Source organism: Balaenoptera borealis, assembly GCF_965194805.1.
Source record: "Balaenoptera borealis genome assembly, chromosome: 19".
Lineage (NCBI taxonomy): Eukaryota > Metazoa > Chordata > Mammalia > Artiodactyla > Balaenopteridae > Balaenoptera > Balaenoptera borealis.
Genome location: NC_138878.1, coordinates 51,118,851 through 51,133,983, shown reverse-complemented (window position 1 = coordinate 51,133,983; position 15,133 = coordinate 51,118,851). Strand labels below are relative to the sequence as shown.

Genomic DNA, 15,133 nt, shown 5'->3' with positions numbered 1-15,133 from the left:
CAGGGCCAAAATCAAAGCATCCACTGCGTCGGGAAATTCCCTCCTATTCTGGAAAGGCCTCTGCCTCCACCCCAGCCCCGCCCCTCGCCTGCAGATGGGGGCCGGCGAGTGGATAGATTCTTCTCCTCCTTCAGGGCTCCGCCCCTCCGGGTCCTGCGGAGCCTTTTCACTAGAGGGGGCGGGGCAATGGCTCCCGGCCCCGCCCAGGCCCCGCCCCTCGAAGTGGGACCTGGTGGGGCTCAGCTGACGCCTCACTTCACGTGACGCTGGAGCTGGGCAAGCATGGCGGCGGCTAGCGGGTGAGTGCTGCTGCTGTCCCCGGCCCTTGCACGGCGGCGCGGAGCGGGGACTTGGGCCTCCCGGCTGGACAGTGGCTAAGAGCCCCGTTGCAGGGCCGCGTCCCCGCCGGGCGTGCAATGTGGCCGCGGGCAGCGCGCTTCTTCGCGCGGGTTGGGCGTCCAGCGCGGGGCGTCTGGCTGCGCGTCCGAGTCAGCTCCCTGGCCACTGCCCACTGCCCTCGGGGCCGCAGTGGCGTTCAGGCCCCACCCGCGCGTGTGGAGTCCCCACTGTGCGGCCGAGGTGGGGTCCACGCGCGCATTCACGGTCACGACCCTCAGATGGGAAGACTGCGTTGCCAGGGCGCTGGGGACCTGGGGGCCCCCCGGGAGGAGGCAGCGTTTGAGATGGGCTTGGAATCCCCTCCCTAGCGCGGCACTTCTCCTCTTCCTTCAGGGCCCATATGGAATTTCCTCAGAGAAGATTTCCCTAAGCACCTATCCTACTCTTATGACCACCTGGTAAATTATATAGTACATAACCAAAAAAGAAACAACTTGTTTCTTGTCTTCTCTCCATTTAAAGTGTGAGGTCAGGGCCTTTGTCTGGTTTGCTCCTGGACCTTGTTAGTACATGTCTTGCACACAGTAGATGCTTCATAAATTCTGCTGAATGAAAGAATGGTGAATGGTCCTAGTGGCAGGAAATGTGGACGGGTGGGCTCACTGCAGCGTTGCGGAGTGTCCCTGATGAAGGAACATCTGAACAAAGGTTGAGAGTTCAGAGTGTTCTGGGGACAGGGGACAGTGGAGCGTGTCCCTGTGCTGGAGGGCACAGTGTCCCAGCTGGCTTTTCCAGACTTTGTCCTAAGGGACTGGAAACTTCCAAGGGTTTTTAATCTGCTCAGATCTGCCTTTGAGACGACTATCCCCTGGGCTATGTATGAGTTCGGGGCAAGGCCCAATTATGGGGGCGGCATTTGGGCCTGGAGATGCTGGGGGCTGGGAAGGGGAGTGGTAGAGAGAGGGCAGTGCCCCAGATGCCAGGCTGGAATTGAGATCAGAATGGGGGAGCTGGTGGGCTAAATGCATCTCTCTTTTTGGAAGGTAGGGAGAGTGGCAACAGAAAATGGCCCCCTCAGTTGGCCCCCAACTCCAAGGTTGGGAGAGCTTAGGACATGCAAGTCAAACACTTAATAGGCACCTGCTGTATTCCAGGAACAGTACTGGGCCTACCCTTAGGTGTTCATGGGCCACTGGGGTAGATGTCATGCCTCTAGTCTTGGTGTGTGCCATTGACGGGCATGGATTCTGAGCTCAGAGGAGAGTGTGGGTAGGCTTCACTTCCTGGATGACATTTGTGCTAGCCCTTGAGCACCCCTGAGGCAGAGAACTGTGCTTGCAAAGTCCCAGATGAGTGTCAAGGAATCTAGGGCCAGATCCTTGAGCCCAGCCTGTGACCCTGTCGTGAACAGCAGAATGAGCAGTAGGTGTAGGCCAGTGCCCACATGTGGGTCAATTACCCCTGTATCTGGGCCACCAGGTGTTCACAGGGAGTTCCAGGGGCTGCATTTGGATTCAGGGCTCCATGCTGGCTTGAGGTCTGCTGCTCTCCCGAAGAGACAGGGAGCCAGGCTGGTGATTGGATGGGCGTGAGTCTAGAGCTGGCTGAATCCTGGAAGGAGGGCCCTTATAGCAAAACTGATTCTCTGGGCCATGGAGCAGTAAAACTGAGTGACAGAGGCCTTGGAGAGGTGTGTAATCGGAAGGGAGACCTGACAGGTGCAGCTAGCTTCCAGAAATTGGCAGGACCTGCTTGGCAAGAGCCATCCCAGGCTGGTATGGGTTACCCTGCTGGACACTTAGAGCCCAGCAGATTCTTTAAGTGGAAGAGGCTTCGAGTGTGTTTCCAGCAAAGCTCGGTGCCCAGCTGCATACACAGGACAGATCAGAGTGTCAGGCATAATGAGGCACCATACCATCAAGTCACAGCCACAGGCTCCCCAGGAGTTGGATTTGGTTGCCTGTAGAGTCCTTCCAGATCCTGGGCCTGGGGAGGCCTGGGTGCTTGGAGTGTACTCCACGTGATGTGGGGAGTAGTGGAAGCCCTAAGCTAGTATCTCAGATTCAACTAGAAACTTGAGAAGCTCTTCTGGGGAGTGTTTACGGGTTGATCCTGCTCTGTCCTGCCAGCCTGGGCAGGGACTTCACGTTTGAGACAGAGGGTCCCACAGCCCCCAGAGAGTCTGCCGTGAGGCCGTCTCCACCCCCTCCCCTAATCCAATATCACTTGGTGGGAGGGAGCCCTGCCTTCTCCTTGAGTCATGCCTTGAGCTTCCCATGGACAGAGATGAGACTTCTCTGCTCTTGCCAGACCTGCTGCATCAGCCCCCCACATGGCTTTTTCCTTTCTCCACCTCCCTTTGCCCACTCACCGGCTGGCCCTGGAGAGTCCTCATCCTCTGACATATTGTTCACATACTTGGAGACTCAGCTCAGATGGTTCCTCCTCCTAGAAGCCTTTCCTGACCCCCCTCCCTCCTGACCTCCAGTCAAGGCTTCCTGCTCAATATTCCAGAGAATCCCAGTTTTTCCCACTGGCAGAATGCTCTTCTACATCTGCACTCCTACCCATCATGGTTGAGTGAGAGGTTGCTCCCCTTCATGTCTCTCCGGCATCCTTGAAGCCCAGGGACCGGTTTGGTTTGTGTCTCCAGGGCCCTGTGGCCGCCCAGTGATTGGTGCTGGGTGACACGGTGCCTAATGAGTAAGAGGAGGATTTACTTTACGCTAATTCAACATGCCATCCCGCTTCGCACGGAGCCCTCAGTGACTGAGGAAAGGAGCTGTGGGCAGGAGTGGGAACAGAACTCTGAATAGGATGAAGGAGTATCTTTCTTTTTTTTTTTTAAACGTCTTTATTGGAGTATAATTGCTTTACAATGGTGTGTTAGTTTCTGCTGTATAACAAAGTGAATCAGCTATACATAAACATATATCCCCATATCTCTGAAGGAGTATCTTTAATTCTTTAACTGAGTGACTCTCAGGGAGCTGCTGCCCAGAGGGCTTTTGCCCAGTGATAAGCAGCAGGTGAGCTGCCCTGGGTGTGTACCTGTGGGGTCATAGTTCACGCTGGAGTCAGCATTTCTGGAGGGCAAATATATGGAGGAGCCAGGTTCTGGATCAGAGCCCGTCCCCACCCTGATATGTATGAACCTGGTGCTCTTGGAGAAGACGCATTGGGTTGACCTTGGGGGCTGGCGGGGGAGGGGTGGGTCTGTGGGAGGCAGGCTGGCCACTGAGTGCCCCTTTGCCTTCCCATGCCCTTCCCCAGGCCTGGTCTGACTCCACACAGGTCCCTGTGTGTGCTTAGCCCCGCGACCCTCCTCAGGAGAAAGGTAGGCAGGGTGAGAGATGCTGACCAGCTGCCGTGAGGCCCCACCAGCCAGGGTGAGCGGTCTGGCCCTGCTGACAGGCAGCCGGAGGGCTCGGTGGGCTCGGTGCCTGGCCTGAGCTGGAGGCTGTGGCCAAGGAAGCAGGCCGGTCCTTGACTGGCCTCTCTTGCCGGAAGCTTAGCAGCATGGCCCCATCCAGAAGTGGTGTCACATCCTACTGCAGGGATCTTGTCCTTGTCTGTGCTGTGGACCCCATGGGCATCCGTGAGACCTTACATGACTCTCAGCATGATGAAATAAAATACAGAGGATTACAGGGAAAACCAATTATATGGAAATACAGTTATCAAGATGTTAAGAAATAAATTTGTGGTATAGTAGTATATGCTTCTTTATACATTAAATAATAAAAGCAGCAGGTCTAAGAACCACCTTAATGTTGAAGTAGTGATGAGTAAAAGTGGTATTTTGAGGTACTGTGACATCAATAAGGTGGCATGAAAATACCTCTGATTTCTGTTGGTGACAGATTCACACACTGCTGATACTATTGTGGTTTGTTGCTTACATTAATAATTGAAGAAAATGTTAATTTAAAGGTGAGGTTAGAAAAAATAAAGATATAATTTTTTTTCCCATCCAAGTAGGTGGACTCCCTAAACACTATGCATGAATCCCTTGGGTGAGAACCCTGCAGGTGGCCATTGAGGTCAAAGGAGGGGCTGACTCAGTACTGATTTGGGGGACAGGAGAGAGTTTCAGAGCAGTGGTATCACACCTTCTGCGGGAGCTGGTCACTGGCCATTTCCTGGGCTCTGGCAGTTGGCAGGGGATGGGCTGGCCCATGGGGGCTGGAGCTTGTTCCGTGTGTCTCTTTGATACCCTGGAGCCTTTGTCTGCCAGCCCCTGCGGTCTTCCCCGGGTGTTGCCTGTGCCCTTGGCTGCCTGCAGTAAAGTGTGCCTTATTTATACTTGGACTTGGGGACGACCTGGCTTTTGCCTTTTAGATTCCGGGTGCCAGTTAGCAAAAGCTCCAGCAGAAACCAGTTGGGGATGTTTTATGGGTGCTGCTTTTGCTGAACTTGCAGGAAGAAGCCACCTGCGATGGCTCTGGGCCCAACATTCTCTCTGAGGGGTTAGTTTATGTCATGAGAAATCAAAGGGCATGTCTCTATAAACCTTGATTCTGGGGTACCCTGCCATAATGAATGACTGCAGCCATCGACCTGCCTGGGGGCTCTGGCCAGGCTGCCTTTCTCGTTCTGGCTGAGCCCATGGAGGACTAGATAGCGCTGTAGGTTTTGCAGGAGCAGCTGAAGCTCACAGGAGGGAAGCGTATTGAGTTTCCTGTCTTGACCTGGGCTGCTTGGCCCTTGGGCCACAAAGGTCCTGTCTGGGTGCCCTGAGGAATTTAGGTCTCTCAGAAGGTTCTGGATAAGACAAAGCCCACCCTTCTGAGAGCCTTCCAGGTGGGAACGTGGTGGCAGTCCAGGTGGAGCCGGTAGCTGGTGTGTTTAAGGAAGAAGGTGTGTGGGGCGTGAGGCATGGGGGGTGGGGGGATGAGGTGGGTGGGGCTGTGCAGGCTGCCGGCCGAGGCTGGGCATTTTCAGGCAGTTGTGCTGTTGAGTCTGCACGGATCTAGGCACCTTTGGCCGAGGCCATCTGCAGCAGTGCCTTGGTGCCGTTCCCTCTGTGCCGCTGGGAGTCTGTAGAGACGAGGCTCTTCCCTGAGCCCACCCCCTCCATGGGCTTTGCTGAGTGAGGGGAAAGAATGGGAGGGAGCTTGGGGGACTCTGTGCACGGGTGCTGGTGGCTGCACTTTCAGTTCCTGATAGCACGGCCAGCTGGGGCGCTGGCATGTTTGTGAGCTGTCACCTCTGTCCTTTCATCCTTGTGGCCGAGCATGGCAGGCAAGTGGCACGGCTTAGAGGAAGCCCTGGCTTCTTGTGTCCACCCGCCCAGGAGGGTGAGTGGGGCCCATGCCCGGGAAGGGGGACAGCAGGGAGGCTGTAGTCCTGTCAGCATGTGCGGGGTGGGCAAGACCCCTCCACCCTTCCTGGCCAGGCTGGCCCGAGGGTTCTGCTTCCTGCCCCTCTGGGACTGATGTGGCAACTTGGCACAGCTGTGTGGGTGGCCCCACGTTGTGACAGTTGTTCACTCAGCAGATATTTATTGAGCACTTGCTGTGTGCTAAACATAGTGCTAGGCACGGGGCAGTAGGGACTAGAGCAGACCCAGATCTCTGCGATCATGGGGTTTCCATTCTAGTGGACAGACGCGGACCTCACCAGTGAGCACCAGTACACATTTATGTTGGAGAGTGAACACGTCATTTCAGCAGGGACTTGGACGAGCCTCAATCCAAGGGGTGACTAAAGAGAGTGTAATGCAGGGTGGGTTTACACAGCTGTGGGCAGGTTGGGTGGGGGGAGAATGAGCAGCCTTTGTAGTTCCAGGTTTCCCCAGGGAGGGAGCGGGAATGGATTCTCTGTCCTCCCCCATCTCTTCCCACTCTCCAGCCTCTTGCCCTGCCTCCCAGTCACCAAATCCTCCTGGAGCTGACGAGGTCCTCGTGGGCCAGGCCTGGACAGAGTGGGAGAGTGGATTTGGAGACACGAGTGGGGGAAGCCCGGCCCAGGGCTAAGTGGGGGAACAGCCCAGCCTGAGCTGCAAGGTTAAAGAGGGAAGCCAGGGAAAGCCATCCTGAGAAAGTGCCATTGGAGCCAAGATGTGCAGGAGGTGTTACCTTCCTCTGAGGGTCCCATGGCCAGGTGAGTGTGGGAGGTGCCCCAGGGCCGTGAGAGCAGGTTCCATCTGCCCAACTCTCACTGCAGCCCCAGGCAGAGCCCCCTGTCTTGCACCAGCTCTGGGCTGTCCCTCCCCTCTTGGACCTCCATGCCTGCTGCCTGCTGGCCAGAGAGCCTGCAGGACCTCCCTCGAGCACACATCACACGCCCTGCCTGCCTCCTGCACCCTGGCTCTGGCCTTGCTGGCCCCCGGCCCACTCGCTATGACTGCACTTCCTTCCTTTGTTTAGTCATTCACGTGGCACTATTTTAGGTGCCGGGAAGGAGGCAAGGTCCCTGCCCTCACAGAGCTTACATTTTACCTGGGGAGACAACAAGCAAGTAAATATATACTGTTGGGCAGCGATGCGTGGCTCTAGAGAGGCGGGAGGAGAGTAGCGGATAGGTTTGGATGGGGTTATTGGAAGAGCTTCCGGGAAGGGGGAGCATTTCTGCAGAGGCCTGGATAAAGCAAGAACGCGAGCCTGGTAGGCGCTGGGAGAGAGCACGCCTCACAGGGAACAGCAGCAGCGAAGGCCCCCAGCGGGAGCGTTCTGGGGGTTTCGGGAAGGGTGGGACGCCTGTGCGGCTCCCCTCAGCGCCCTGTGGCTGGGAGTAAGTCTGCACCGTGTTGTAAGGGCAGTAGAAAGCGGGGAGGGGTTGAGCGGGGTAATGCCTGCTGGGATTCCCATTTTTCAAGGGTCCCTCTGGGTGGGTGCGGACCAGGCTGTGGCAGAGTCTGGGACTGGGAACAGCTAAGAGTTCCTGCGGTTGTCCAGGTGGGAGATGGGGATGAGCCGCATGGTCCGGGCTCCAGCTTGGAGGTGAGCTGAGGACGGAGGGGGCCCAGAGGGGCCGGTGCTGGGCCGGGTTTCAGCAGAGAGCGTGGCCTCCAGTGTCCTGGGCACCGAGGCCCCCTGAGGACTGGGAACCCACCTGCAGATTCAGGAGCATGGGGCCATCGTGGCCTGGCAGGGGCTGTAGTGCAGGAGGGGGTGGGCCAAGGTCTGCTGGGGTGGATTGAGGAGAGCACGGGCGGCCAGGACACGGGGATGGGCTGGGTGACTCTTCAGAGGATATTTATTGCAAAGGGAGAGAGAAATAGACGGCTGGCGAGCACCGGGGTCAAGGGGAGTGCTTTTATTTATTTATTTTCAAGCCGGGTGAGGTTCCTGTATGTCTGGATGCTGAGAATGATCCTGAGAGGGGAAAATTGATGCTGGAGCAACTTGGGGGGGCGGGTGGGGAGAAAGGCGAGGGGTGGGGCAGGCCATGCCCAGGTGGAGGGCGAGCCTCGGGTGGGGGCAGCTGTCTAGAGGGGCCCGAGGCAGGAGGGGTCTGGAGAGTGGGTGCTAGGGGGATAGGGGGTGTTTTCTCAGTGAAAAGGGAAGCCAGTGTGGGCGTGAGGAGAGACACCCACCTGCTCTGCCAGGCCTGGCTCCGCCTGGCCTTCAGTGAGGCCACCACAGCTCATTGCTTGCTGGCTGCCGTCCTCAGGGCCAGCACCCCAAGGGCTGCCGCTCCCAGGTCCGTCTTGTCGTGCTTCCTCCTTGCTCATTTGGCACCTATGAGCCTGGCTCGGCTTAGGGCCTGGTGCTGAGCGCCCTGGGCGTGTGTGTGTGTTCGTGTGTATGTGCTGGGCACAGGTGGGTGTCCCGACTCAGGTGAGGAACAGCTCAGGCTGCTGGGTCTGTGACTTGCAGAGAAGATGGCGGCCTGCAGACACATGGGCAGGGATCCAGTGTCGTCTGGGCCAGATCTCGCACAGATGGGAAGCTCCTTGAGGGCTGGAATTGGGGGTTGGGGGTGTGTGTCACCACACCACTGCAGACTTTCCTTCCGTGGGCTTCACCCATCTACCAGTTAAACAGACCCAGCTGCCTCTCCTCCCCACTGTGGTCCAGTGCTCAGGGACAGGAGGGAAGGGTGTGGTTGACAAGCCCCTGTGGTTCTCCAGGGGCCCAGTGAGGGGCTGTTTCTGGGTCATGGGCAGGCCGAGCTTGGACCCGCTTGCCACGCGCTAATGGGGGTCGTGCCTCTGGGTGGGGGACGCGCCTGGTGGTGCTAACAGAAGCCTGCGTGGCGGTGTGTGCTTGTGTCTTTGCAGACCCTCATTTTGGCTGGGGAACGAAACCCTGAAGGTGCCTCTGGCGCTCTTTGCCCTGAACAGGCGGCGCCTGTGTGAGCGTCTGCGAAAGAACCCGGCGGTGCAGGCCGGCTCTGTCGTGGTGCTGCAGGGCGGGGAGGAGACTCAGCGCTACTGCACCGACACCGGGGTCCTCTTCCGCCAGGTGAGCCCAGCTGGAAGCCTCCCACATCTCTGAGTGTGCACTAGGCCCGCTGTGGGCTGTCTGCCCTCCTCCAGCAACAGGCCTGGTGGGCCTGGGCAGCTCTGCCCCCTGGGGGACCCCGAAGAGGCTCTCTGAAAGCAGGCCGAGGCTTGGGTCCCCAGGGAGCCCCCTCTGCGGGGGGCAGGGCCATCGCCAGCCAGCCTCCGCTCTCTCAGGTCAGAGCCTGGAGCGACGATGCTCCTGGGGTAGCAAGCAGGAAGGCTTCGTGGAGGAGGCAGTGTTTGGTGTGAGCCCTGAAGGCCGGCGTGAATTCTGGCAGGTGGAGCTGGGGATGGGCGTTCCGGGCTCGGGGTAGTATCCGCAGGATTGGACCTCAGAGGGCGGGCTGGGCAGCCTTTCCTGGCCCGGGAGAGGTGCAGATGGGGCGGGCTGAGTTCCTGGGGCCAGATTCTGCCACAGCAAGGAGGACGGGGGCTGCAGAGGTCCTGGGAGGAGGCATGTGAGCAGGAGTCGGCGGCCCGGGCCTTGGTCCCGGCTGGGCCAGTGCCGACCCTGTGACCCTCACTGGGTTTTGGTTTCCTCCTCTGGGAAGTGGTCCAGGGGCTCCTCGAGGTTCTGGAACCCTGTGGGGCAGCGGGTGGCCCAGCTGCAGGAAGCCAGCTTGGATGTGGTGGCCTCGGCTGAGAATCACTGGCATCTCTTGGTTCCCAGGAACAAGAGCAAGGACACTGGACAGAGGAGCTCACCCAGAAAGCCAGGAGGACCCTGAGCTGGCCCCACTTTACAGATAAAGAAACAGGCTCAGAGGGAAATGACTTGCTAGAGGTGGAGCTGGGATTATTTAGAACCCATCTCCCGACCCCAAGTCTAGCGTTCTCTTCTCCTCCCTGCGCTGCCCTGAGCAGAGGTCTGATGCGCTGGGAACTCCCCAGGGGCAGGCAGAGCCGAGAGGAGATGGGCGTCCAGCATCCGGGTCAGGGAAGAGGCAGGGGAACGAGAGGGGAGCTAAGTGCGGAGAGCGGGTGGTAAGGCGTGGCCTCTGCAGCTGGACAGCGTCCACCCCGCAGGGCACAGGCCGAGACCCACTGCCGGGAGCCACGGCGCAATGTTTTCTACGGAAAGCACCTCCTACTGCAGGGCTTCCCTCTGCCGCGTCGTTCTTGCAGCTGCAAGCCTGCCGTCGCTGTTGCTGGAGATGCGCAGGTCTAAATAAGTATTCTCTGACTAGTCTTGATGCTTCTTGAGGTTTCAATAGTCTGTGGCTTAAAAACCGATCTCCTAAATTCAGCTGTTGGCTCTCTTACTGGTGTTATGCAAGATTAATTTTAGAAGAGCGCCTCCTCCACTTCATACCTTTATAACGCTATTTTAGCTCCGTGTTTAATGCTAAACACTAAAGTCATCAGCTGCCCCGGGGGTGGGAGAAGGAAGGAAGAAGTCCTAAATGGAGGAATCCGTTTCTGAGCAGATGCCCGGCCTGGGCGTCTAAGTCAAGGTGGCATCTTGCCCGCCTGCAGGCAGTGGGGGTAGCAGAGAGGTGGGGGGAGGGAGGGGAGTGCGGGCAAGGCGGAGACGGACCCGTGGTGCTCCTGGGCACCCGTGTCTTAACCTGCCCTGTCTGGGACCTGAGGCGGGTGGCCGGTGAGGTGGGGTGCAGGTGGGGCTGGGGCACGGGCCTAAAGCAGGGTCTGAGCAGCCAGCCAGGAGGAAGGAGGGGACGGCAGCCTGCAGCTGGTGCAGGGGGCAGAGTGCTGAGGTGGAGGGTGGTGTGAGGCTGGGGGTCAGGCACCGAGAGCCAGGGAGCCCGAGCTGACTCTCCAGGGTGCGGGGGGGAAAGTGCTCGGTCAGATACCCCACCTCTCTCCTTGCACCTCACGTTTCTGTCCTGCTGACGGGGTGACCTGGGTCCTTGTTCCCGCCACAGGAGTCCTTCTTTCACTGGGCCTTCGGTGTCACCGAGCCAGGCTGCTACGGCATGATGGACGTGGACACTGGGATGTCGACGCTCTTCGTGCCCAGGTTTCCTCCCAGCCACGCCACCTGGATGGGAAAGTACGGAGCACCCCGGGGCGTGTGACCGTGCCTGCTGACCGCTGGCTGGCTGGGGTGGGGATGGGTGCAGGGGGCCTGTGCGGGGGTGGGGGGGGGGAGAATTAGCAAGGGGGAGGGTTAGCGGGCAGGCCCGCTAACAGCCTACTCTGGGCCAGAGCCTGTTACCCTTTGCTGGGAAGGGGTGTCAGAGCTGGAGCCACAGACCATGGTCACATTTGTTCGGAGGTGCTATTTATTAATCTTGAAATTCCGGATTCCCAGCTTTGTTAAGATGCCCGAGGCTTTGGCCTGGGTCAGTGGGAGGCAGCACCTCCCTGGGTGTGGTGGGGAGGGCAGCCTGGGGCCCTTCTCTGAAGCCCGTCACTGACGTGCAGTGCAGGGCGTTACTGGGTGCCTCCCGCAGTGCCGGCCTCTGGGCTAGGCTCTGCGGCTCCCAGGATGTAGGCCCTGCCTCAGCTGGCTCACCTGGGAGATAGGGTCGTGCTCTAGGGTTGTGCTGTGGGAGAAGTGTGAGGCCAGAGGCCTGGGTGAGGCTGAGAGGCTGCCTCCCTCATCATCTGTGGTGCCTGCCAGCTTCAGGGCCCTGTCCACCCCTCCCGGGAGCCGTTCCTGCATGCTCAGAGGCGCTGAGGCAGAAGCTGTACTTAACTGGGGATGCTTAAGGTGATCAGAGGATCCTGCCAAATGCTCGCCGCCTTCCAGCGTGTCATTTCTGCCAGGAGAGTGCTTATTCTGGGCTAATGTATACATTGCAGCCTTTGCTGCCTCATGGGCCCAAAATGCTCAGTACCGGGTAGGCTGGCGGGTCTGCGGCTGGTTTGAATGATAAGGCATCCGGCTGCTGCAGGGACATTGCTCTGTGCAGAGGGCCAGGGCAGGGCTCCCACACCTCAGCGGGATTCTCCGGGGAGCGGGTCTGGCCACCGTCGGGCCTCTGATGCCTCATCTGTGGAACAGCGATGATGGCCCTCGTGAGGCATCGCCAGGGCTGTAGTCACAGTGATGGTCACTGTGGGGTGGTTACATTGGTGACACTGAAATGAGGCAGCGAAGGTGCTGGGGACAGGCAGCTTGTAATGTGCACAGTATTTGTGGCCATTCCCTATGGAGAGCCGGAATCTCTTCCCTCCTCCCTCACTCAGTCAGGACCTGGGTGACTGCCTCCGTGCGTGAACGTGGCCGTGTCACTGTGTGACTTCTGAGGCTAGACTGTAAAGTGTGCTACGGTTTCCACCTGGTTCTCGCTCCTCAAGCCCAGTTGCCACTCAGTGAGGAGCCCAAACTCACCCATGTGGAGGAACCAGAGGCCCCGCTGACAGCCAGCACCACCCGCTGGAGTGGGTGACGCCAAGCCCCAGCCCTCTCAGGGCTTTGTTCCGAGCCCCGACCTTCAGAGTCCGTGAACGTGATACATGCTTTGTTACTCCCCTGCGTGTCAGGGTGATTTGTCACAAAGCCCTGGTAACTGGAGGAGTTTCCTGGTGAGAGTTTAGATCTGGTCTCCGTGAGAAGATTCTCCCGGAGCCCTTCCCGCACCTTGAGGTGATCACAGAGCTGTAGCCTCAGCCCGTCCTGCCAGTGGCCCCTGTGCCTGGGTGGCACCCATGGCTTCGGCCTGGCAGCCCTCTCAGCCTCCCTGTGGCCCTGCCTCTTGGCTCAGGGCGTGCTCAGATGCCCACTGCTCAGCAGCGCTGCAGTCGGAGATGCAGCACCGTGAGACGTGGGCGCGGGCAGTGGCGAGTTTCTGTCGGGAGGTGTGGAGGGGCTCTGAGTGCGTCCCCTCTTCTGACTGCTGCTGCTTATGCAGAGCCGACTCTCATGAGAAGTCAGGGAGTGCCTGTCCGTGGGGGAGGGTGGACATCCTCCAGGGCGTGGCCCCTGCCTCGGGGACTCCACACGCCAGTGGGAAAACCTGAGCAAATCTCACCCTGCCTCCCCACAGCCATCATCTGGGGAGCCAAACAGCACTTGACTTGAGGGCTTTTGTTTTGTTTTGTTCTGGCCAAGCCGCACGGCATGTGGGATCTTAGTTCCCTGACCAGGGATCAAACCCGTGCCCCCTGCAGTGGAAGTGCAGAGTCTTAACCACTGGACCACCAGGGAGGTCCCGACTTGAGGGTTTAAAACCCAGGACCTGATTGGTCAGGGAGCAGCTGTTATCGGTTGGCTGTTCTAGAGCATGATCTCCAATAATACAGGAATGATGTTCTGTGCTTTGACCACGGCTGGGTTTAAGAGCCGCTGGTAAAAAGTTCTCGTTTAGTCTGTCCCTGCTTTGCCAGGGCAGCTGGTTGTCTGGTACGCACCTTGGAGGGTACAGATGGGTCTGTAGGGTGGGTCTCCCTCTTGGAAAGCCTCCATGTACGCGCTGGGCAGGCCAGACCGAGCAAGCTGGTCCCAGCGGGCGTTCCGGCTCCGCGGCAGATAGCTCGCCCCTTGCCTCTTGCCGACCTGGCTCCCCTCCGTGCCCATCCCCGGCAGGCCTTTCCCTTCCTCTGCTCTGGTGTGACCCTCCCCTAGTCCCCATGTCCCAAGCCTTTGGGAGAGAAGGCACGATGGGAACAGGGCAGTGGAAGGGGTTGGTTGTCTGGGGCTGGAGGTGGGGAGCAGCCAGATCTGATGTGTGTAGCTGTTTCCAGACGCTCATAATCAATAGGGTGGGAGCGAGGCTGATGGAATTACCTGGCCTTTGCAGTCGAGACCCACCGGGCTGAACGTTTGACCTTCAGCTCCCCAGCTTCCTTTTGAGTCTCTGTCTGATGGCTTTTGAAAATCCATCTGGCAGACACTGCAATCCAAAGTCATCCAGGGAAACAACACCCCCGTCTGTAGGTCTGCCGCTTCCCGTGTAAACAGCCTGTCCTGTTGTCCGGGCTGCAGACGCCAGGGGGCTCGCGGGCAGCCTGGTACTCCGCCTGTTCCTCACCCCAGGTCTTTGTGGGGACAGGAGTGTGGTAGCTTCTATTTTGTTTTTATTTGGGGTCTTTGCTTACAAAAGTTTGGTGTCTTTTTGATGTGAGAGTGTTTCCCATCATTTTCATCAGAATCAGCCTCAGCTGATGGCAGTTTTGGCTGCTGGGGTGTCTGGGGTCCTCTAAGCAGGTGGGAAATTGCCTCTTTGGGCAGTTTCAGCATTGACAGAGGGTGAGCAACTTTGGGCCAGGCTGGGCGACCCTCCTAGAACCTTTGGAGCCTTGGCGGTTTTCTGCTCCCATCCCTGGCTGAGGCCTCGGGCTTGGAACGTGAGACAGTGTGGCCGGCCTGGGGTTTGTAGGGAGGAGGGGGCTCTCCCCAGAGCTGAGGCCCCGAGCGCTGCACTTTCTGGGATGGGGACTGATGTGTGCTGTGGTGTGTGTGTATGTGTCTGCAGTGTGTGTGCATGTGTGATGCGTGTGGGTATGTTTGTTGGGGGGTATAGTGTGGTATAGTATGCGTGCTGGGTGGTTGTGTGGGGGTGGAGTGTGGGCGTGTGTGTGTGTGTGTGTGTGGTGTGTGGTTGTGGGGTGGTGTGTCTGTGGGATGTGATATATGTGTGGTGTAGTATGTGGAGTGGTGTGTGTGTGGGGTGGAGTATGGGTGTGTGTGTGTGTGTGTGGTGTAGGGTTGTGGGGTGGTGTGTCTGTGGGGTGTTTAGGGTGTGGTTTTTCACAGTCACTGCCCCCACCCCATACACACGACTGGGTCACAGGACGAAGGCTGCCTCCGCCCGCCTGACGGCCTGGCCCCGGCTGCCCCGTCTTTAGGGAAGGCGCCCGGGCACTGATGAGGAGTGCGGGAATTCCTTTGGCTCTGACCCCAGGCGGTTTGCGGGGAGCCTGACCCCGGTCAGCCCGAGGCCTGGCGAGGCGTTTGGCCCCTCTCCCCGGGTTCTGCTGCCCACGGGCCTCCTCTCCATTACCTCTGCTCTCCGCACCGGCCTCGCTGGGAAGTGCTGCCTCACCGCCTGGGTTCAGGCGCCTGCATAGCTTTGGAGAGCCCTGCTTTTCTCTAAGAAGCTAATAGAGGCTTGACATGGTTGCCGACTTCCTTCTGGGGCAAGTGCGGGGTGCCGGGTGTGAGCGGGAGGAGAGGCCGCCGTGCTGTACGCGGCTGCAGGCAGGCTGCGGCCGCTGGAGATGGATGGTAACGGCTGTGATTTGGCCCTGTTACTTATTCATTAGCCCCATGTGGGTGGTCAGCTCGCCAGCTAGACCTGCGCTTGGAAATTTCATTTTCTAGAGGGCTCCACCATGTCTGCACCATGGGCATTAATTGAGAGTCTCCTTCTCACAGGAGGGCCCGCACAGGGTGTGGGCACTTGCTGCGCCTGCCCTGACCCTGAGTTCTGGGAA

At 58.8% G+C, this 15,133-nt stretch overlaps 1 protein-coding gene across 2 annotated transcripts in view; it reads left to right on the top strand.

Annotated features, from left to right (window-relative positions):
- Nucleotides 1-211: 211 nt before the first annotated feature.
- PEPD (peptidase D) overlaps nucleotides 212-15,133 on the top strand; it is a 114,221-nt gene continuing 99,299 nt past the window's right edge. The window contains exons 1-3 of one of the 2 annotated variants that reach the window (XM_082366532.1): nucleotides 212-299; nucleotides 8,567-8,750; nucleotides 10,675-10,802. In XM_082366532.1, coding sequence (XP_082222658.1) covers nucleotides 283-299; nucleotides 8,567-8,750; nucleotides 10,675-10,802 — 329 coding nt within the window. In that variant the 5' untranslated portion in view covers nucleotides 212-282. Of the gene's footprint in view, nucleotides 300-6,420; nucleotides 6,445-8,566; nucleotides 8,751-10,674; nucleotides 10,803-15,133 lie in introns of those variants that run through there. The other variant, XM_082366533.1, reaches the window with a different exon arrangement.